Raw genomic sequence first — 17,372 nt, 5'->3', positions numbered from 1 at the left:
CCCCTTGCGCTTCCCAGGTGAGGCGATGCCTCGCCCTGCTTCAGCTCTCGCTGGTCGGGCTGCAGCAGCTGACCAGCACCGATTGTCCGGCACTTCCTAGTGAGATGACCCCAGTACCTCTGTTGAAAATGCAGAAATCACCGGTCTTCTGTGTCACTCCCACTGGGAGTTGGAGACTGGAGCTGTTCCTATTCGGCCATCTTCAAGAAGTGAGATTTTAAACAAGGCTTTGAGCAATGGAGAGTCAATGAGTTTTCCCAGCTGAACAAGCTGCCTCAGTTTTGCAGCATAGATCAGATTAAAGTTTAGACTTCCAACTCAAGGTAGTCACTATTCATTTGGAAAAAGAGGACATGAAATTAAATAGATGATAATTATGACTAGGAAAAAACCTTGGGTCTAGTTGCGTGAACTTATGAGAATACATACATAAGAAATCTAAGTTTTGAGGGACTTAAATTGCCCAAAAAATCCCAAAAAACCCACAAGTATGACTCTTAGGTCAGCCTTAAAACAGCCTTTAGTAAGGAAATGCACTGCAAACATTGCTTGGCTTTCAAGAGAGCAAACTCCTCAACATCCACCTTCAATGTGGCCAAGGAAGATAAAAGAAAGTGGATCTTCCCAGAGGATGGAGCCAAGAAGATAGAGAAATGACATCAGTGATATCAGGGGAAGAATCCAGCTTTTAGGCCATCACTTTGCCCCAGTCTCAGAATTATTTATATTTAGAAAAAACTGTACACTATTCTGTTGGGGTCAGAGTGAGTCAATGGACTCACTCTAGTTGAGAAGGTTATTGTATAGGTCAAATAAGGGCTTCCAAAAATATTAAGTTTTAATTCCTGGAAGTTGTAAATGTTGTTTTATTTGGAAAAAATGTCTTTGTAGATGTAATGAAGTTAAGAACCTCTAGATGGGGAGATTATTCTGGATTATCTGAGAGGGCCCTAAACACCATCGTATGAACTTTTATAAGAAGGAAGTAGAGAGAAATTTGATACAACAGAGGAGAAGGCAATGGGAAGACAGGGACAGAGATTAGAGAGATGTGGCCACAAGCTGAGGAATGTGGGCAGCCACCCAAACCTGGAAGAGACAAGGAGGATTCTTCCCCAGTGCCTTCCAAGGGAGTGCAGCCTTACCAACACCTTGATTTCAGACCAGTGAAACTGATTTCAAACTTCTGGTGACTAGATGGTGAGAGAATAAATGTTACTGTTTTAAGCCACAAAGGTTTGTAGTAATTTTTTTCACAGCAGCCACAGAGCAAAACACTCATACATTAAAAAGACATAGTAATAATCTGCCCTGTTCTGAGTGCTGTGAAAATGCAGCAAGACTTGTGATTCCCTGGCTTGTTTACAAATTGGTAAATTTGTGCCCTGATAAGTATATATGAAATCAAAGCAAAGAAAAAAATCCTAAATAAGATCCAATGATGTTTTGTTCCCTATTTTATGGCAAGTTTTGAAGTTACAGCAGTGAGAAAGGGCAGAAAATCCCTTTGTAGAGCCACCTTCGCTTAAAAAAACTCCCTTGCTATTAGAAACTGGAAATATCTTTATCTTTGTTTCTATTTCTAAAACAATGAGTTTTGATTACGGAACTTAAAATTGAAAAAGCAGAATATTAACATTTCCCCTTACTCATCAGTGTTAATAATGTTGTTGTTTCATGTTTTAAAATCTCTAAATATTTGTATATTAACAATAAAAATATAGCATGCTACTTTTTGGTAACTTGCTTTTCTTCATAAATCCATGGATAACTTTCTATAGTAGTATAGATATCTCTGTCTTCTTCTTTTTTTATTTTTTAGTTTTGAGACAGAGTCTCATTCCATCACCCAGGCTGGAGTGCAATGGTGCAATCTCGGCTCACTGCAATCTCCACCTCCCAGTTCAAGCAATTCTGGCTCAGCCTCCCAGGTAACTGGGATTACAGGCACCTGCCACCATGCCCAGCTAATTTTTTTTTTTTTTTTTTTGCATTGTTAGTAGAAACAGGGTTTCGCCATGTTGGCCAGCCTGGTCTCGAACTCCTGACCCCAGGGGATCCACCTGCCTCAGCTTCCCAAAGTGCTGGGATTACAGGTATGAGCCACTGTGCTCATCCTGCCTTCTTAATTGGTCTATATCATTCCTTTATATGGATATGGTATAATTTATTTATTATTATTATTACTGTTATTTTTGAGATGGAGTCTTGCTCTGTCACCCAGGCTGGAATGCAATGGCGCGACCTCGGCTCACTGCAATCACCTCCTGGGTTCAAGTGATTCTCTTGCCTTAGCTTCCTGAGTATCTGAGATTACAGGCACACACCACCACACCTGGATAATTTTTATAATTTTAGTAGAGATGGGGTTTCACCGCGTTAGCCAGGATGGTCTCAATCTCCTGACCTCGTGATCTGCCCGCCTCAGCCTTCCAAAGTGCAGGGATTACAGGTGTGAGCCACTGAACCCGGCCAGTATAATTTATTTACATAAGTATTCACTGATGGATGCTTCAGGTGTTCCTATTCTTTTGGTGCAAATAGTAATACATTTTTCTTTTAATACAGATTTAATGGTCTCTGTTTTGCCAAACTCAAAAGTACTTTCAGTTTAAAGAATACTTATTTTGCAAAGGTACTAAACGTTTGAAGTAAGTTTTAAAATACATTAAGCACTTATATTAATTGCATTATAATTATTTAGAAGTTTTGATGAATAACCATAGTAATGGTTACTTTTTTAGACATCTGACTACCCAGTGGTGCTCTCTTTAGAAAATCACTGCTCCCCTGCCCAACAAGAAATAATGGCAGACAATTTGCAGACGACTTTTGGAGAGTCCTTGCTTTCTGATATGCTTGCTGATTTTCCTGATACTCTACCATCACCAGAGGTAACATTTTTTTCTGAGAAACTCAGGTTAAGAAAAAAGCCCATGAAAACATGTCACTATTATATTGGCCCGTGAAACTGGGCTAGAGACCAATGAAAATGCTTAGTTTTGATCATGTAGAGCAGGTTATCTTTGCAATGTTGCCTAGGGAATGTTCTCATGAACATTTAGGTGAATGTATTTCAATAAAAATTATATTATATGTATGTGTGTGTGTGTGTGTGTGTGTGTATACATATGTAAAACCCACATTTTGATTGTGTCTCCTACCCCATGGGTCCACAATATCAAAGTAATTAGTATTAGGGACCAGAAATTTAGTATGTTTCACAGGCAAAAGTTCTAGAAAGTAGTAAAAGTTCTAGACTATAAACAGAGTCAGTACCCAACATCTCAACAGCTGGGTAGCAGGTTCGCCTTTAAAAAATCTACTCTTTTCAATTTCCCTGTCTCTATGACCCTTTCCATCTTAATTAGAGCATACTGAAGTATTTGCTTTGAAAAATCATGTCCACATCTACCATCAGGACTTCACTTCTCTCTCAGGCTGTCTCTTTATTACTCCCTTTCTATGGTGAGGTGTGGCGGCTCATGCCTGTAATCCCAGCACCTTGGGAGGCCGAGGCGGGTGGATACCCTGAGGTCAGGAGTTCGAAACCAGCCTTGAGCAATATGGGGAAACCCTGTCTCTACTAAAAATACAAAAATTAGCTGGATGTCATGGCATCCACCTGTAATCCCAGCTACTAGGAAGGCTGAGGCAGGAGAATCACTTGAATCCGGGAGGCGGAGGTTACAGTGAGCCAAGATTGAGCTATTGCGCTCCAGCTTGGGCAACAAGAGTGAAACTCTGTCTTGTTGAAAAAAAAAGAAAGAAATTACTTCCTCTCACAGCCCAAATTTTCATTTTCTTGACTCCTTGCAACCTATTTAGTCCCTCTTTCTCTTCTAATTACTTCACAGGAAAGTTCCCATCACATTCATCAAATATTTTCTTACTGATAAATTCTAATGAACCTCTTCTAGTCTTCATCTGGTTGTCCTCTCATTAACATTCAATACTGTGGACCTTCACTTCCTTTCCCTGAAACACTTTCTGTTATAACACCACATTCTTTAGCCTTCCCTCACTCCTCTTTGACCACTCCTGCTTAGTTTTCTTTGCTGGGCCTTTCTCCCTATCCCAAATTTTATCAGATTATAAATAAACTTTCTTTTTGGTGAATAGTGTTGTCTAACCGCAAATAGTTTGGTTCTAACATGTGTTCATTTTTGCTAGACATAACAATTTTTTTGTAATATTTGAGTATTTCCTTCTATTTTTTCCTTATTATTATTATTTTTGCCAACCTAAAATAATCAAAAGGCTCGGGATTCAGTTAGAAGGATTTATTCAAGTGCAAAGTGTGAGGGTAACTTTCTGGGACACACAGACAGCAAAGAACGGTAGTCATTGCTCCTGGTGTGGGAAACAGTGAAAATTGTTTTTTACAGACAAAAACAGAAGTGCAGAACAGAAGTACAGTATTTTCCATACAATGGCTAACATATAGATTTAAGATTTGATTGGCTACTGTTGATTACACTCTAAGGAGTTTGCTTAACATTCTATTGTAAAGAGGTAATCACAAGGTTCTCTATCTCTAAGGTCATTTAGTCTACGTTTGAATAAAAATGGGGAGTCTGGTCAATGTATAACATCTCAACACAAAGGTCAGAAAGCAATGGTCATGCACCATTGAAGAAAAACAGCTGTACATGACTTAAGTTTCCAGGGCTGAACTTTTCTCCTTGGCATAATAAATTTGGAAGATCCTCAAATTTTACTTCTTTTAACATTTTATTTAAATCAGTGAAAAATTTTCAAGTGTTGTGACACCAGTGACAAGAAATATAGGGCTGATGATAGAACTGAGACAGAAAAAAATGAATTGTGTGATAAATGGAAAGACCACGGTTCTTCTGCCGCGTAAGAATGCCTACAGACCCAATGTGTTCAACTGTGGCAGAAAATAAATAGTAAAGAATTTTGCAAAGTGCTGGAAACATAGCATCAAAGATTAAACCCGAATTATAGCCCAATTCTGGAACTTACAATAATTTTAAACTTTCTTGGAAGAGAATCCCTCTTCCTATTATATATGAATCTATTTTTCTAGCATTCCCGTACATAGCTTTCATTCAAATTTTAGCTCCATACTAAAGCAGGGAGGTGCTTTTCAAAGAGTAAATGAAGAATTAAAGTTACCGTGTAATCCCAGCTACTCAGGAGGCTGAGGCAGTAGAATCTCTTGAATCTGGGAGGTGGAGGTTGCAGTGAGCTGAGATCATGTCACTACACTCCATCCTGGGTGACAGAGTGAGACTCCGCCTCAAAAAAAAAAAAATTACCTTATCCTACAATATTCAGTCCTTGTGTATAAAATAATTGCCTAGAGACTTGTTAAGGAGGCCCAATTCCAGCCCACAATTCAAGATTCTGGTTCCCTCATTTTGAAGCAGATCCTAGGAATGTGTCCCTTTCCCAAGCGCTTCTGATAATATTCTTAATGCATAGGATTGCAGAGTGCATTTGGTAAACTCTGCAGTAGAGAGTATTATAAGGGTCATTGTGAAAGAGGGAAGACCCGAGATGATGGAGTAATTTGAATGGATACCTGAGGATGACAAAATGGAAAGGAAAATCAAAGCTCCTTGGAGAGAAGGACTTGACTTTATAACCCAGATTTCAGCATTGTATATAACAGAGCCGGCACTTAAATGTACTTACTAAATTAAGGAAATTTGGAAAGAGCACAGTTCTTTTGCTGCATAAGAATGCCCACAGACTCAGTGTGTTCAATTGTGGCAGGAAAGAAATAGTAAAGAGTTTTGCAAAGTGCTGGAAACATAGCATCAAAGATTAAACCCGAATCATAGCCAAGTGAAAGAATGGAACCAGAAATCTTCGAATTTAGCACAAGTGACACTGATGGTAAATTTTGCTATACTTCTAAATTTGATGGACAGAAAATATTAAGTTAATGAAAGAATGATGCTTATGTGTAATACAGAAGAAATTTGAAGAGTCTTTATTACAAATCTTTAATTTAGTCTATACTAGATGCCAGACATTTATGATAGACATTTTAATATACCTGATTTCATTTAATACTTTTTAATGTTGGATAAGAAAATGATGAGCTGAAGCACTTGCTACCAGAAGTTGTAACATTTTAATTGCAATATCATGGTAAGTATTTATGTATATACTTTTCACATATTTCAAATTTTTGGAATAGTACCAACTTGTGAAATATAAAAGAAATGGCATATGGTAAGTCTCAATCATAACAGCCTTATTTTTTGGTGAATTACAATCAATAGCATTGTATCACTGTATTCATTCCTTTACTGAGGTGTGAATAGGGGTATGGGAAAAAATGGAGTTCTTACATATCTTTTTACTGTAGGCTAATTGGAAATATAGTGAAACACTTTTCAATGACTGTTACAATGAAAATTGACTTGTAAATGTGAACTTGTTATCTCTCAAATTGTTTCCTTAGGCACTAAAATTCAAAGTATTAGTTAAAAATAAGAAAATAGGAACCTTAAAGGAAACCCATGACAGAAAAGGTTCTGATAAGCGTGGTAAGGTGGAGGAATGGGAAGAAGAAGTGGCAGATCTGGAGGAGGAGGAGGAGGAGGAGGAGGAGGAGGAGAAATTCAAAGAATCAGAAATATTCGAATCTGTTTTAGGAGACAATCAAGACAAGGAAACAGGGGTAAAAAAGTTACCTGGAGTAATGCTTTTCAAGAAAAAGAAGGTGAGGTGGTGCTTTGTGAAAATCTTACAAATGAGTGGAAAGTTTTCTAATTTTATTCTTGGTGGAGAATTTTTTTAAATTCTGGAGAAAAATCATTTTCCTTCTTATAAAAACTCTAGTCTATCATTTACAATTTACTTTGAAAACATTGATGGTGGAAGATGAATTTTTTAAATTGTCTCTTTTCCTATGTTAGCTACTTAAATTTTTTTTTTCTCTAGGCTGAGCATGGTGGGTGGCTCATGCCTGTAATCCCAGCACTTTGGGAGGCCGAGGTGCACGGATCATATGAGGTCAGGAGTTTGAGATCAGCCTGGCCAACATGGTGAAACCCCGTCTCTACTAAAAATACAAAAATTAGCCAGGCATGGTGGCGCATGCCTGTAGTTCCAGCTACTTGTGACGCTGAAGCAGGAGAATTGCTTGAACCTGGGAGGCGGAGGTTGCAGTGAGCCGAGATGGCGCCATTGCACTCCAGCCTGAGCAACAGAATGAGATCCTGTTTCAAAAAAAAAAAAAAAATTGTCTATAGTTGATAAATATTATGCATTCTTATGAAGCAGGCTTTGTGCAAAGTGCAACAGATGCAGAGATACACAACATAATTTCCCTGGTCTGAAGTAAAGGCAAAGACAAGATTCAATGTTTATAATACATAGTGTTATATGTACACACATTAGCATGATGAAACAAAATATATTAGGTTGCATGTGACACAAAACCAATCCAGCTGGTTTAAATAAAATGATAATTAATTAATTGACTTACATAGATGAAAAGTTCAGTGAAAGGGATTTTAATTTCAAAAATGACTTGATATAGTGTCTCACATAAAGTCAGCAGAACTTCAGTTCTTTCTCCAGCTTTGCTCCCACTTTCTCTGTGTTGGTGCATGGCTATTGCAAGGATTCAGCTTTATATCATTTCAGCTTCAAGTCCAGTGGAATGCCTATCTCTTGGTAGAGCAAGCAATTTTTTTTTTTTTTTTTTTGTACGTTGGCTCTGATCTGGTTATGTGCACATCCCTGAACCAATTACTGTTGCTAGGGGAATGCACAGCTCTGTTTAGCTGGTCCAATCTGCGTGACTCGGATTGAGCATGAGCAAGAAATGTTTTCCCAAAACAAAACTTGGGAAATGGCTAAAAAGAAGTGTAAAAGAAATAGATGCCAGGTTGTGAAATGGCAAATGTTCACTATGTAATAGAAGTCATTTCAGTATAAATTTATTCATGACGAAAATTCCTAAGTTTATAAAATTCATGAGAATACACTGAGATCTTTAGGAAAAAATAACAGTAAAAATTGTGGTCCTCAATACTTATTACATTGATCATGATTTTTAAATTTAAACTAGCTTATATTCACATTAAATATTTCTGTTCCCAAAAATAATCACATTAAGTTAATCCAAATGGTGTTTGAGGAGATAATCTTATGAAAAGATGAAAATCCTTTATTTGAAAGTGTATTTTCTTTACTAGAAAAAGATTTTTTTCCCAATGATTAGCATAAAAATGTAAAATTACTGCATTTTATTTTTAGACCAGGAAGCTAAAAATTGCTCTGGCCTTATCTGATCTTGTCATTTATACTAAAGCTGAGAAGTTCAAAAGCTTTCAACATTCAAGATTGTATCAGCAATTTAATGAAAATAATTCTATTGGGGAGACACAAGCCCGAAAACTTTCAAAATTGAGAGGTAAATTTTTGTGACTCAAATAGATGAAATGTTTAAACGAGTTAGAGTCACTGCTAGGGTGTTAAGATTGCTCAGTGATATTTATAAAATGTATATTCTCATAAAATTTCAACATATTTAACATAATTTAGAATGGGGTTACATACCTCAGGTCTCATTAAGTTTTATTTCATAGAACTTAGCCATTAATTAACTTTCCTAAGCCATGACATTTTGATTGAGAATGTCCGATGTGGCCACTTTTGTTGAGGGTTGGGGGACTGTGGTGAGTAGTTTGTATAGGAGAGCAGTGGCAGGGCTGCAGAGGGAGGCAGAGCCAAATCAGAAGGCTTGAACTTTGTCCTGGAAGCGAAGGTGAGCAGGAGAAAATTGAACTCTCAGGAGCGGCATGATCCACTGTATTTCTAAACGATACCTCTGATAGCAGCCAAAGGGTGAGACTGCAGGCAGGAAGGTGGTAACAAAGATGTATGGCAGTGAGAGCGGAGACAGGATGAACTTTGTGGATTTAATAGGCATTGAAGAGGGTAGGGTTAATCAGACTTGAAGGCTCTATATCTACGGTGAAAGGGGAAGAAATGGCGCCCAGGCTGGACTACCAGATGGCTGTGCAGAGTGTGCACGCCCCACTGCACACCTTCGGAGGTGCCATCTGTCTCTGCATCTTCTTTTGACTGCCCCTAATTCTAAAACTGAGGTGGTTTGGCAGTGCCCAAAGTAAAACGGGGCCTGAGAGAGAGAATGGGAAGAAGACTCATTATGTGGGAAATGTCCCAAACTTAAAAGGGAATGAGCAACTAACTTAACAGCCAGGTGACTCTGCTAATTCTCAAAAAATGGCAATTGTTTTTAGTAGTAGGGGTATGGGGGAAGTAGGGACAATAATGGATACAAAGCTATAGTTGGATAGAATAAATAAGACATAGTATTTGATAGTGCAACAGGTGACCACAGTCAACAATAGTTTATAGTACATTTAAAAATAACTAAAAGAGTATAATTGGACTGTTTGTTACACAAAGGATAAATGCTTGGGGTGATGGATACACCACTTACCCTGATGTGTTACTAGACATTGTATGTCTGTATCCAAATATCTCATGTACTCCATAAATATATTTATCTATGTACCCCCAAAAATTAAAAGTTAAAAAAATGCAATCTACCATCTTGTGTAGAAATACCACAGAAGGAAAATAAGCACCCGCAATTGACTTGAGAAAAGTTGCTGACTATTTGGGATTGCAGATTCTGAGAGATTTAATGATTAACCTTATTGGGCTGGTCTTAGATACCCAAAGATTTTGAAGTATACTTTAGTTAATATTCTCTAACTATCTATTAGAGAGATCCTGGATTTTTTAAAGGCTCTTTTCCTTTTTTAACCTGTGTGTTGTAACCAAAAATTAATTCAGTAGGTCTGGACTACAGTTAAAGAACAGAATAGAATAGAATAGAATAGAATAGAATAGAATAGAAGTGTATTGCAAGCAGTAATAATAAATATGGTTTTATGAAGCAATTGTGCATGGTGCATGTGTGTTGGATTGTAAAATGTATTTCTTACTGTAAGGTATGGTTAAGAGAGTTTGAATGACATGCTTTACTGGTCTCTGTTCCTTTAAATTATTGAATTTTTGTTGTTGTTCATGAGGACAGGACCTGTAGGCACAGCATAAATAAATTATAATTTTATTACTCTCATCATATTAAATACTTGCAAACATTTTGGAAAGGAATTGGATATTCTGAGTAAAGTCAAAGTATAGCATTACCATTTCTTTGAAGGAGTATAGAGCATTTTTCTTGTTTAATAGTAAATAATCAATGTTAATAGTAAATAATGATGTCAGCAAAGGTTTAACTTCAAGGATGCCAATTATTATTATAAACATAATAAAAATTAAAAATAATGTTGTAGATGAATATTATTGAAATGAAATGATGTTCACATTATTTGACTAAATAAGAATAGCGGTTTGTGAAAGGGAACAAACATTATCATTCAACTAAAAATTACACACATACAAAAGAATGGGAGGATATATATCAAGGAGTTATCAGTGGTTATCAATTGAATGATGATATATGGTTTTATTTGTTCTTTGATGTCCTCGTGTTTTACAGTAAACATGAACTGCATTTGTAATAACGAACATGTTTAATTTCTAAAGGATAATCTCAGAAATAGCAAAATCATATTATGTTATGAGACCTTAGTCATCATTCACATTTATTACTTTGTAAATGAGAAACATTAAGACTCAGAAGAGTATGTGTTTTGCCTAAGGACAGACATCTGTTAGGACTAGATAAGGGAGCATGATACTTGGACACCTATGCTGCATTTATACACTCATGGTTTCAAAATAAACTTTCTCTCAAGGAATGTGTAACTTTTGAAAATAATTATTGATAAAATTAACTGTAATTTTTAATTTGACAGTGCTTCCTAAATAATAGTATTTAGGGTGAGGGGAGAGGTGATTCTATTCTAGTTGGATTAGCAAATGAAGTGAGCCATAAGCAAAAGGCATTCTCCCATGATGAGTCACTATATCAGCAGGAATGGTTGCAGAAAGCGGATCTGTTTAATGAAAAAAGAAAAACCTTGGAGAAGCATGAAATCTGTGTTCAAAAATATGAAGAAGGTGCCAAATAGTAAAGGGTTTAAATTAGTTTGAATCTCAAGTGACTTAAATATTATATAGATAAGAAGAAACACAAAGAATATGTACAGAAACTGTGTATAGATTCTGTACAGACCGTGTGTGTATGTTTGTTCTTGTTTGTGTGTATACTTCAAGTACATAGAGATTATCCCAGTAAGAACGACATTTGAAATAATTAAAAGCATTGAGAGTTTTTCAGTGGAGAGATGTAAACACAGATTGAATAAACTTTGGGGGAAGATGCTGGAGTGAAGGGATTGGAAGTTGAACTGGACAACTTTGGGGTGCCTTTAACTCCTGAGAACCTGTGAAATGTTCAGTAGGATTAATTGGATTAATTTAGCTGGAATCATATAGCTTTGTGTGACTTTGATGTGATTCTGTCCTACTGTGAAAATCAAAGTGGAAAAATAATGAGGGAAAATGCTGCTTTTGTTTTGAAAAATGAATGGAGTATATTTTGGAGTTTTATGTATTCTTACAACAAAGTGAAATAATTTGGATGTAAAAATTATATAAATTAATCAATTTTGTCCTGGAATGATCAGTGTACATAAATTTTATGATAAAATTGTCACTAACATCTAAATAATAGTGAATTATACTGTAAACATAAAGGCATGGATTTATTTTGATATTCATGAATTGCAAATTTTTGCCAAGACAATACATACCAAAATTGTTGAAACTATTATAGAATTATATGATATATATATACATATACATAAGAAATAGTGGCTTATTTAATTTATTTGAATTCTTTCACAATGTTTTAATAATTCTTTTTCAGTCCATGAGTTTATTTTTCACACCAGGAAGTTCATTACCAGAATATATCCCAAAGCAACAAGAGCAGACTCTTCTAATTTTAATCCCCAAGAATTTTGGAATATAGGCTGTCAAATGGGTATGTTATATAGGATATTGAGTTGTTTGCAGAAGTAACATAAAATGAATTTATTTTATGAATGTATGAAAAACTCGTGAAAAGGGCTTTCTGTAAAAGATTTTTTGGCCTGGGGGTTTTGGGGTCAGGCACTAATGGTGAGTCATGTGTTTTAAGAGTTGAAGTCATTCCTATCTGGGTTGAAGCGGGGTAAATCTTGGTGATTGCTTGGGGGAATGGTGGTTAAATTCATGAGGAGTTAATATGAGGCATGTGAAGTGGAGGAAGGGAACAAGGAAAACCAAATGGACATTGAAAATCAAATTTCTTTGCTTGAGATATGCTCAAGGCCTCTTCAAATCAAGTGACCTCTATCATTTACACTTTACATGAGCTTCTACATTCACAGTTTTGAAAAGTGAATAAGATTGCATAACCTGGTTATTTGCCCTCACCAGACCCTTATTTCAAACTGCACAGCTAGGACAGCACTGCACTAACCGGTCAGAAAGTACCAGGTGTTACCCTTCTTCTACCGGATTGTGGCAAGGCCTGTAGATGTGAGGAGGAGTGGGGATAGTGGGGCTGGGTGGAGGGCAGAGTGTGGTACTGTCTACAGTGGCTATTTACCAGCCTATACCGAGGTGCTTCCATATTTTAACGACAATTATTGCTTTGCCTGTTTCTCACTTTCTCCTCAAGTGACAACAGCATCTCATGGACGTGAAAATGTGTGACATAGTTGGTGTCTTTACCTCTTGCATTTAATGCACTGATACTCTTTGTTCTGATATTTCTTAAGTGTTACCTGACATGAACATTGTTATTCTATAATCTATACTGGACACCATTTTGATTTCTTTACTCAAAGCCATGTAGTAATTTACTTACAGATTAAACTTTGGAACGCATCAATATACCTTAATATAGACATGGCAGGAGAAGGAGTTTTAAAAATCATGAATTATTAGGCTAATGATGCTTGCTCATAGAACATTTGGGGATATAGAATCCATGATTAGATTTCAGTAAATGGTTTGTGTTCCTTTATTTGTATTCTCTATTACCTGACAATGTCAAAACTTCTTTCTTACAGTGGCTTTAAATTTCCAGACCCCTGGTCTGCCTATGGATCTGCAAAATGGGAAATTTTTGGATAATGGTGGTTCTGGATATATTTTGAAACCACATTTCTTAAGAGAGAGTGAATCATACTTTAACCCAAGTGACATAAAAGAGAGTATGCCAATTACACTTACAATAAGGGTAAGATTAACAACTTTTATATTTTTTGGTTATTATATAAACTAGATAGTGTACATTAGTATTTTGAATTCCACTGATTTGCTTTAATTTATTTTGTATTTCTGTTAATCTTTTTAGGTACTACATGTGGGTAGCATTTCAGTATCCTTCTATACCTGAAAAATGTCTTCCTGTTGCAATTTTACGTGAATGATTATCTGCCTGTGAATAGACATATTGAGGCTAAAACCTTCTCCTCTCCAAGTTCTACTTAGATGATTTCATTGTATTTAGGCATTTAATATTGTGAGATACAGGTCTCAGTTCAGCCCACTAATTAGCTTGTGAGCATGTTACTTTTTCTTGCCTTTGATGAATTTTACCTGGAAATTTTAGGAGCCCTTGTCTTTTCCTCAGTCTCCACGATTAGGCTTTTGTAGGTCAGGATTTCCTCCTACCCCATATGCCTGTGAATATCATTTGATTACTTAAAAAGAAAAATCACCCATATGTCTTTCTCCAGTATCTGTCTTCTGTGTCTATTAATTTGTGTCAACTTCAACATACTCCCATTTCCTCTGCATGTTGGGAGAGCTTTTAACATTTTTTCTTTATGTTCATGATTCAAAGTCTGCATTTGATTTTGTTCTTTACTGATTTTAATGTAGAAATGATTTTTTTTTATCCTGCATCATTAGTCCTCCTGCCCCATTGCGGTTGACCTCATATTGCTTCCTTTTTCTTTCTTTTTTTTTTTTTTTTTGAGACGGAGTCTTGCTCTGTCGCCCGGGCTGGAGTGCAGTGGCCGGATCTCAGCTCACTGCAAGCTCCGCCTCCCGGGTTTACGCCATTCTCCTGCCTCAGCCTCCCGAGTAGCTGGGACTGCAGGCGCCCGCCACCTCGCCCGGCTAGTTTTTTGTATTTTTAGTAGAGACGGGGTTTCACCGTGTTAGCCAGGATGGTCTCGATCTCCTGACCTTGTGATCCGCCCGTCTCAGCCTCCCAAAGTGCTGGGATTACAGGCTTGAGCCACCGCGCCCGGCTGCTTCCTTTTTATTTCTGTCTGTATCCCACCTAGCACCCTTCCTCCAGACTCTTGTCTTATTATTTTATCTTTTATTACATCCTGTAAAACCTTATGGAGCATAAAAGCGGTTGTCTAAGATTTGTTTCCATTAGTAAAGACTTTTCAAAACGTCTTTCTTACTCCTCTCTAACCTAAGTGCTATGTTTATTTTCTTTTTAAAATGTCACCAAATCTTTTGAAAAACCTCTAGTTGCTTTTTCTCTCCACTTACTTATGAGCAATTCTGTTTTAGGTTATAACTGTACTTGTTGTTTGCAAATCAATAGAGTGGGTACGGTTTCGCTGATCCCTCTTTCCATTTAACTAGTTACTCCCAGAACTGTATAAATCATCTCAGATCCTACAGGAATTTTGTAAGTACTTATGTTTCTGCCCCTGGCCAGCACGTCATTACTTAGTGAAGCTCTGCCAGCTGCTGGGTGCTCCCCTGCTCCCCATTACCTGGCTGTTAGAGTGCAGGAAATGCTGGGGCCTCCAGAATGTGCTTCTCCTGCGACTCTTCCTAGCTCAGCTCCTTTTTCCACCATTGTAATACCACAGGATTTGGGAAACTATGCTCCACGTCTACTTCAGGCCCTAGCCACTTTATCTCAGCTGAGAATGGGAGGATTGAGAGCTTTTTCCAGAAATTAATGTGGAATGTATAGCAAAGATGAACAGGACTAGAAAGACCCTGACCATTGCAGGAAACAGTGCCTGTGAAGTATGTAGCTGACTTTTGCATTGTCTGTTAAGGAGTTTGTGACTCTGATGTAGAAGCATTTAGTGAATAGGCAGCAATTGCCTACAACACTGGATTGTTAATACTCCTTCAAGGTCTGGCAAAGTATTAACCACTGACTTCACTTTACAATGCTATTATAATGTTGGCATCCTTTTTGTAGTGATCTGGTAAAAGGAAATGGCAAATCAGCCACTTTGAAGATCCCTTCCATTTCTACACACATCGCTTTTGTGTGCTCTGGGACTGGATTCTCCTTTTACCCCCTGCCTTCCAAGTGGTTGTCATTTTTATATGTGGTTCCCTCTTTTTCTGCTTTCCCTTAAGATATTTATGTTAATTAAAGTCTTTCCTTGAACCTTGTCTCAAACTATTCTCCTTGGGTTCTGTTACATAAACATTCACAGTTTCACCACCAACAATGCTCAAGTCTTTAATTAGACCTCATTTTGGGAATCTAAAGGCATATTTTAGCTCACTGAGCATCCTTACCTCCTTAACCACCATTCTGTCAAACTTAAAATATTAAAAGCTTGAACATTCCTTCCTAATCCAATCTACTTCTACTCTTATTTAAATGTCAACAAATGGCCCCATTCTTCCACTCTGCTCAGACAAGAAAATTGGTAGTCATTCTCATCTTCCACATCGCCTTCATGTCCCACATCCAGACCAACTTTAAATTCTGCTGATTCTATTCCTAAATGTTTTCCCTCTCCATTTTCTTGATCCGACCTACTTTGATGCTGTCCTGTATCAGGAATTTACTATCTGTCATCAGGTCTATTTCTTTGGCTTCCTGATGGTTTCAGGTAGCCTGTCTCAGTCCTCCATATCTATTCTCCACAAGTTGACCAGAGAGATTTTGCTACAGTGCTAATGTTATCATGCATACATAATATTTATTTGTGTCTCTTGACTACTTTCTTGGCTAGGCCTTGGCCTACTCGCATTGTCCTATCTCATCACTTCTAGCCTTTCACTCTGTTCTACAACCATATGGAACTAGGATCCTTCTTGAACCATGACTCACCTCCATGAATTGTGTATGCTCTTCCTGTAACTAGAACATTCTTTCAGCCTTACCTGCCTATTGCATTTTGACTCACTTTTCAAGACTTAAGAATCATGTCTTTTTGAAAGCATTTTCCTTGGCTAAGTTAGCTGTGCTTCTTTTCGTAGCTTTGCTGTTTTCTGTAACACACTCTGCATGCATACATCATGGCATCTATCATAAGGTTTTATAATTGTTTATTTACTTGTTACTTGTCTTCTCCATTTGTCTGAGGATTCCTTAAGGATTAGAGATGTGGGCCTGGCGTGGTGGCTCATGTCTGTAATCCCAGCACTTTGGGAGGCTGAGGTGGGTGGATCACCTGAGTTAGGAGTTCAAGACCAGCCTGGCTAACATGGTGAAACCCCGTTTCTACTAAAAATACAAAAAGTTAGCCGGGGGTGGTGGCAGGTGCCTGTAGTCCCAGCTACTCGGGAGGCTGAGGCAGGAGAATCGCTTGAACCCGGGAGATGGAGGTTGGAGTGAGCTGAGATCATGCCATTGCACTCCACCGTGGGCAACGGAGTGAGACTGTTTAAAAAAAAAAAAAAAGAGAGAATTGGGCCCACTCCCAAGTAAACATTTCAAATCAATATAAATAAGGTCCAAAACAATCTTAAAACTAATCAACTAAAAGGGTAGGAGTTTCAGCTACACAGAACAAATCAATAGTCTGAAATTTAGATATTCTAGCTTAAATGGATCTTGAACAAAGTTTTATTCATATTAAATATAGACTGATTGTCAGGTGGCTGATGTTCAAGGCTTTTCACATTAAGACTCCATCCTTCCTTTCCAACTTTATTTCCTGTCTCTTCTCTACATAAACCTTACTTCAGCTGAATCAGTCTACTCAATCTTAAATAAAACCCCAAATTTATTCTATCTTCTGCCAAAAGCACGATTTGATTTTCCTGTACTTTTGCTATTACCTCATCCTATGATAATTTATGAACACTCACTGTCTATAGCAACCAAATAATATACATAATACTTGTGTATTACTTATATAATATATGTAGTACTTATATAATACACATACCTGTGCTATATCTTATAGTTATTATTATTATTATTATTTTATATATATATTTTGAGACGGAGTCTTGCTCTGTCCCCAGGCTGGAGTGCAATGGCACGAACTTGACTCGCTGCAAACTCCACCTCCTGGATTCAAGCAATTCTCCTGCCCCAGCCTCCCAAGTAGTTGGGACTACAGGTGCGCACCATCACACCCAGCTAATTTTTGTATTTTGTATTTAGTAGAGACGGGGTTTCACCATGTTGGCCAGGATGGTCTTGA

At 37.3% G+C, this 17,372-nt stretch overlaps 1 protein-coding gene across 3 annotated transcripts in view; it reads left to right on the top strand.

Moving 5' to 3' along the window:
• PLCZ1 (phospholipase C, zeta 1) overlaps positions 1–17,372 on the top strand; it is a 56,831-nt gene that overhangs the window by 31,803 nt on the left and 7,656 nt on the right. For 2 of the 3 annotated variants that reach the window (XM_011954769.1, XM_011954762.1), the window contains exons 7-12: positions 2,745–2,894; positions 6,443–6,527; positions 6,636–6,703; positions 8,248–8,404; positions 11,867–11,983; positions 13,059–13,228. In XM_011954769.1, coding sequence (XP_011810159.1) covers positions 2,745–2,894; positions 6,443–6,527; positions 6,636–6,703; positions 8,248–8,404; positions 11,867–11,983; positions 13,059–13,228 — 747 coding nt within the window. Of the gene's footprint in view, positions 1–2,744; positions 2,895–6,442; positions 6,704–8,247; positions 8,405–11,866; positions 11,984–13,058; positions 13,229–17,372 lie in introns of all 3 variants that reach the window. The other variant, XM_011954753.1, reaches the window with a different exon arrangement.

Source organism: Colobus angolensis, unplaced genomic scaffold (genome assembly GCF_000951035.1).
Source record: "Colobus angolensis palliatus isolate OR3802 unplaced genomic scaffold, Cang.pa_1.0 Scaffold11, whole genome shotgun sequence".
NCBI classification, from domain to species: domain Eukaryota; kingdom Metazoa; phylum Chordata; class Mammalia; order Primates; family Cercopithecidae; genus Colobus; species Colobus angolensis.
The sequence above is the reverse complement of the archived record's forward strand: the minus strand, read 5'-3'. Positions and strand labels throughout refer to the sequence as shown.